The sequence below is a fragment of the Salvelinus namaycush genome, chromosome 6, assembly GCF_016432855.1.
Source record: "Salvelinus namaycush isolate Seneca chromosome 6, SaNama_1.0, whole genome shotgun sequence".
NCBI classification, from domain to species: Eukaryota; Metazoa; Chordata; class Actinopteri; order Salmoniformes; family Salmonidae; genus Salvelinus; species Salvelinus namaycush.
Genome location: NC_052312.1, coordinates 22334390 through 22340534, shown reverse-complemented (window position 1 = coordinate 22340534; position 6145 = coordinate 22334390). Strand labels below are relative to the sequence as shown.

Sequence of the window (6145 nt, the reverse complement as noted above, 5' to 3'; positions counted from 1 at the left end):
AAATAAAATATGTTTTTACAATGGCTGCATTCGTATTGTGTTGCGTGTGCCACATTAAATAGCCAGACATTGTTGAATGTTGCAGATCGAAATGCCATAAATAGAGCTGACGTGAAACATTATTCTACATGTCAGAGAGGCACGTGTGTTCTACATTGCATATTTCTATCTGAAAGTTCCAAAACGTTGTGTCCTGCTGAACGCACCCACTGGAACTGAGGAATGGTTAGAGGCAAATCAGAAACCTAACCTTCATGATTGACAGGGGAGATGACCAATGGGGCTGAGTTTTTACCATCATCACTAACACTGGGGCTGAGGAATGGATAGAGCCTTTCAGTGAAGGAGTATCCAGTGAAAGAATAGATATGAGCCTTGGCCTCCACATCGTAAAAGGACACTAACCCTTCCTCATAATCCACAAACACCCCAACCTTCTGGGGTTTCTCCCCCAGGGAGAGGAGAATGGAGGGGGATGCAAGGGCCCGGTACTCTTCCCCTCCTCTGAGCCTAATGGTCCAGTAGCCGTTCTCTGGGGTCGAAGTTATCATCCCCTTCCTGTTGACGGACTCTCTGACCACGCCCAGATCCCAGTAGGTCTTGTCCCCCACCTGTGAATAACAAAAAGAGGATTAGTGCTAGAGTTAGGGTTAAGTTTAGGCTTAGGTTTATTGTTGGGTAGTGAACTACATGTAGTTCAACGAGTAATCAAACCAAATTTGCAGTAGCTTGGTGGTAGTTAATAACTTTTTGCTATGTAGCGGTGTAGCTAACTACTGGAACTACACCAGTGGCAGTTGGTGCCATTTAATATAATTAACTTTAGTTATGAGCGTGGTCTTATTTCTATTACAGCATATTGGATGACTGTCATTCATATTCCACTTACCCAGCTCATTGTAACATCTATAGGTTTAGGCTACTACATGATAATCGAATTGTCCCTATACCCATCATGAAGTTGCTACAACCTAGCCTATGAATTCAACTTTACCAAGGGGACAGAATGACACATTCAATACCGCCTTGCACACTCTTGCCTTCATCTATCTGATCTAGGGTGTAATCATTATCATTAGTCCAACAGTTGCAAACGAGAGTTTCTATTGGACAAATTCAGGTATGTTTATCCCTGTTTCGTTCTGTTTGCTTCCGTTTAAGAAACGTTTTTCAACAGAATCGGCGGAATAAATACCCCCCTGATCACACGCAAACAGTTCACTTTCATAGCAGCCACATACAGACAGCATGATCCCTTTGATCGTTGTATAATTCCTTTTCGCATCTATGTGCTTTCCTCCTCTCACCTTTTCCCCTCGCCTATGTACTTCAGTGTTCAATACATCAGCTGTCTGTGACCAGGCAAAAAAAACTTCCAAGGCAAACTTTCATAACAGCTAATGCAACAAACATATTAGCTAACGTCAAGTAAACATAGCTACTAGAACTAACGCGTTAGTAAACCCGCTACAATCATGCAGTGCGGTGTACAGTTAGCAATCAGTTTAGCAGTCATACCGGTGAGCCCCGCTGGCAATAAATTAATAAAAACAAAAGTTTACCTTGACTTGGAAGAGTTCCACGAGCCTCCTAGGTTTTGTATTGAAGTCAATGTATCTAGAAGAGGACGGAAACTAGCTGTCCTCCGACTACACCATTGTGCTACCCTACAGAGTGCTGTTGAGGCTACTGTAGACCTTCATTGCTAAACAGTGTATTTTTCTCAATTAATTGTTGGCATGTGAAAATATTTAGTGTAGTTTGATCTAAAAAGGATTACTTTTATTTTTCACTATTTTTATTTGTATGAAATTCACTGAGGAGGATGGTCCTCCCCTTCCTCCTCTGAGGAGCCTAAACCGAACTACACCCTACTTTTTTGTAAAAATAAATAAACATTTGGGTGAAGTAGGCAAGAATGTCAGACATGCCAAATTATCACTTCAAACAGTTTTTTTGTTTAGTAGGCTGACTCCAGTGTGATCTGTTCTTGCAATTTGTAGATATGATTTAGATATGATAGTTTAGATGTAGTGAACTACTTATTCAAAGTAACTTTATTTAACTAAACTACATTTTTCTTAATGGTAGCTTAACTTCTTCTATTGTGAAGTAATTGGTAGCTTGGTAACTACATTTTCAGAGTAGCTTCCCCAACACAGGGTTTAGGCGAAGAAAATTGTTCATACACATCCGACTTGGCACAGAAGCTGGTAAAAAAAACAACTGCAGAAACTGATCTAATGTCAGTGGAAGTTAGGATTCGCCCAATGTTTGTCTACCTGAACCTCAAAGTAGAACCTCCCAATGGAGAAACCTCTCTTCCCCAAGATACAAAGCACCGGGTCGAAGCGCTGGGGGTTGTCAGGGAGAATCTGCAACATGTCACCGCGCCGTGCCTGCTTGTAGTCAGAGGACAGGACGATGTTGGGGTGTGCGGTGTCCGGGTCCAAAGTCACGTCCACTGTTGAGATACAGAGAGCATGGAAATTCTCGTAAATGCTTTATGAAGTGTTATATGGCCTTTTAGAAACAGTCATAGCACCTCAGAGTTGCAGGCATGGAGCATGATGAAGACAGTGAGAATGATGAAGATAGTGAGAGTCATTATGAAAATAGTATTATACCTGCATACTTCTGGATCCTCTTAAACTCTGGGGCACAATAGAAAATGAAATATTCTCAGTTGTTACAGGAATACATTACCAGAACTACATATTATTCTCATCATGAACGTAACATTCAGTATAATATCATAGCCATGTGCTTGATTAGTATAATTTCCCACTTCATTGATACTGAATCTGTGCATATGCATAGGTTTTCCGCAAGTCATAAAAAAGTATAATGTGTTTAATTTACCTTTCTCTTTCAGGGTCTCTAACTCATTCTTAAGTGTGTCCTCTAGTTGAGATAGAGCTCTCCTCACATTCCCCACACACATGTCAGAGTCAACACTGATCTCAGACCAGTCCTTGGTGGGTGGAGTGGTGCACAGCGATGGTAAAATCTAAAACGGGAAGAGAAAAAAAAGAAACACATCCATCTTTCTGGAGAATGATGTCTTGTCTTGTGATTGTTTAGTTGGCCTATTGCAAGGTTCCCAATCTTGCATCCCGGGGGCCAAATTCAGCCCGTGTGTGATTTTATTTGGTCACCCAAGTTTTCTGAGGATTTTATTTTATAAAAATGTTCATTGTTGAACCTAAAAGACTGTAAATCTCCAGGAAATCAGCTCCAAGTGATTGCAATGAAGTAAATCTCTCCCCAAATATTCCCACACATAAATAGAGAGACATTATATGATCGTATACCAATGTAATCAATGTCATCAAGGTTTGAAATTATTATGTTTTTGTCAAATACTATATCTGTTTGGGATTCTTGCAGTCAATTTACAATATACAAATGATTTATAATTATGTTCCGGTCCCCCGACCATCCGCTCAAGAACAAATCAGCCCAAGACTGAATGTAGTTGGGGACCCCTGGTCTATTGGTTTGTCAAGTCTTAAAATCAATGTATAAGTTCAATTGTCCATATTGACCAGATAGAGGGACACTAACCTGTAGGAGGTGGAGGTGGTCCTCGGTGTGTGAGAGCTGCTCCAAATCAGTGCCTCTCTTCTTTAGCACAGTGATTTCCTGCTCCAGCTCTTTGACGAGCCCTTCAGCTCGTCTCTCTGCTGCTTTCTGCTTCTCCTCGATCCCCTCATTGAGCTCAGCCTGGCTTCTCTTGATGGATTTCACCAGAGCAGTGAAGATCTGTGCACCATCTTCCATCTCTTTCTTAGAAGTTATCTGATGAAATTAAATACATTTAGAAAAAAGTTGGACTGAGACTTGAACTCTGTGCAGTGGTGGAAAAAGTACCCAATTGTCATACTTGAGTAAAAGTAAAGATAGCTTAATAGAAAATGACTCAAGTAAAATGGAAAGACACCCAGTAAAATTCTACAAGTATTTGGTTTGAAATATACTTAAGTATCAAAGTATCAAAAGTAAATGTAATTGCTAAAATGTACTTCATTTACTGAAGTGGGCTAAATCAGGGTTACACAGAGTGTTTCTTAGTAGTTTTAAACAAATCAATTTAGAAACAAAAGTATACACCTCACACACATGGTTGTGGGCTTAGAAAAAAGAAGACACCTGTACCATGTCAGATATAGAGTTGAAATGTATTACATTTTGAGTTTGTATCCCAACACGGAAATATAGCAAAACTGTGTGAAATAGAAACATCGTATTTTCGGCAGGTTCTTTAAAATAATTTTTATTTATTATGAAATTATGAAAACTATTAGTAACATTCCACCCATGAGGCAACTAGGTCATCTGACTGCAGGAAACGCTATGTATCAAAAGTAAACTTATACATCATTTCAAATTCCTTATATGTAGCAAACCAGACGGCATCATTTTTATTTGATTTGTTATTCATTTTTTATGAATAGCCAGGGGCTATCTCCAACACTCAGACATCATTTACAAATGAAGCGTTGGTGTTTAGTGAGTCCGCCAGATCAGGCAGTAGGGATGACCAGGGATGTTCTCTTGATAAGTATGTGAATTGGACCATTTTCCTGTCCTGCTAAGCATTCAAAATGTTACGAGTGCTTTTGGGTGTCAGGAAAAATGTATAGAGTAAAAAGTACAATCTTTCCTTTGGGAATGTAAAAGTTGTAAAAAAAAATAAAAAAATTGTAATGTATTTTTACTTAAGTACTTTATACCACTGACCCTATGTTACACCACAAAGACAGTAATGCTCTACAAAATATTGCATTTGGAGACAGCTTACAGATACATACAGTATATAGGGTTGCACCTTTTTGTTTAAATACATTTGGACAATAATTAAACCCTGCCGTATTGATTTCACATCCATCTCTGATTGTTTGCAGAACTTACCCTACTGAGTTCCATTGAATGTTTGATCTCCTCCACCTTCTTCTGTCTGGACTGGATCATCTGCTGAACTCCTGTCTCCATCTTCTTTATCTGAGCCTACAGAAAGAAGGACATGCAAACCATCTAAGAAGTAGGTGTAGTAGTACTGGGCTAGATGTAACAGTTGCAATTATGGGTGAAGATCTGGGTCAAGATGTGCTGGAAGGAGTAGAGTTTTCCACACTGGGGTTAAACCCAAGATCAGAGTTTGGGCCCTATTGATTCTTGTCCTTTAAACAAAAAAAGTAAATAAAAAGCAATTGATCACAAAAAAGTTAATCACTATTGTGTATCAACATTCATCCCCCAATGCCTACAGTACCTTCTTTTCCCCACACTCCTCCTCTATAGCAACGGTGTGGTGAGTCTTGTGGCACGTCTCGGTGCAGAACTGACAGACACACATCTGGTCGGTCTTACAGAACGACTCCAGGAGCTTCTCGTGCTTCTTACACATCCTGTCTTCCAAGTTCTCCATAGGGTCAATCAGTTTGTGGACCTTCAGCGTAGCAACTCTCTTGTGAGGCTCCAGGTGAGGCTCGCAGTAAGAGGTCAGACACACCAAGCAGGACTTGAGGGCCTTGATCGTCCCTCCGGTACAGACATCGCAGGCCACCTCACCAGGCTTAGCGACAGTTAGGTTTGAGATGCCAACTTGAATCCTCTTGAATTGATCGGTGATTTCTTTGAATGCAACATTGATGCTAATTTGGGGCCTAACTGTGAAGGTTATCTCACAGGTTGGGCACTTACAGCCATAACTGATCTTCCAGAGCCCTCTGATACAGGCCATGCAGAAGGTGTGGCCACATGGGGTCGTGACTGGGTCAGTGAACACATCCAGACAGACAGAACACTGGAACTGATTCTCTGATAGCAGACTAGTAGGGGAAGCCATCTCTGGAGAGAAAAGAGGAACATATAGTGTACGTCCCAAACTACTTCCTATGTAGTGCACTACTTTTGACCAGAGCCCTAGAAAATAGGGAGCCATTTAGGACATAGGCAGTTTGACATTATACAGTCCATAATGATCACTGAGAGAGGAAGTCAGTGTTGAGTGGACGCCAATGACAAGCATTACAAGATCAGTATGATAACAATTGTGCTATGATAACAATTCAAAAAAGTGTTATTTCTCATTTCTGAAACGTTGGTATTAAAATATCTTATCTGAGCTCCTACAGGGTAC

The 6145-nt window shown here is 40.4% G+C and overlaps 1 protein-coding gene across 1 annotated transcript; it reads right to left on the bottom strand.

The window, feature by feature from the left end:
• Positions 1 to 245: 245 nt before the first annotated feature.
• Positions 246 to 5851, bottom strand: LOC120049031 (E3 ubiquitin-protein ligase TRIM39-like). The gene is made up of 7 exons (XM_038995290.1): positions 5276 to 5851; positions 4915 to 5010; positions 3568 to 3801; positions 2863 to 3010; positions 2628 to 2654; positions 2283 to 2464; positions 246 to 611 (listed from the first exon to the last, which is right to left on the bottom strand). The coding sequence occupies exons 1-7, from the start codon at positions 5849 to 5851 to the stop codon at positions 246 to 248; spliced, it is 1629 nt and encodes a 542-aa protein (XP_038851218.1).
• Positions 5852 to 6145: the final 294 nt, after the last annotated feature.

What these genes read in the sequence shown, in the direction of transcription:
- LOC120049031 (XM_038995290.1), bottom strand. Translation starts at nt 5,851, where the DNA reads ATGGCTTCCCCTACTAGTCTGCTATCAGAGAATCAGTTCCAGTGTTCT. An exon ending in AGGAGTGTGGGGAAAAGAAG is followed by an intron (nt 5,011 to 5,275) that starts GTACTGTAGGCA and finishes TTCTTTCTGTAG; the next exon opens with GCTCAGATAAAGAAGATGGA. An exon ending in GGTTCTACTTTGAGGTTCAG is followed by an intron (nt 612 to 2,282) that starts GTAGACAAACAT and finishes TGTTATTCACAG; the next exon opens with GTGGGGGACAAGACCTACTG.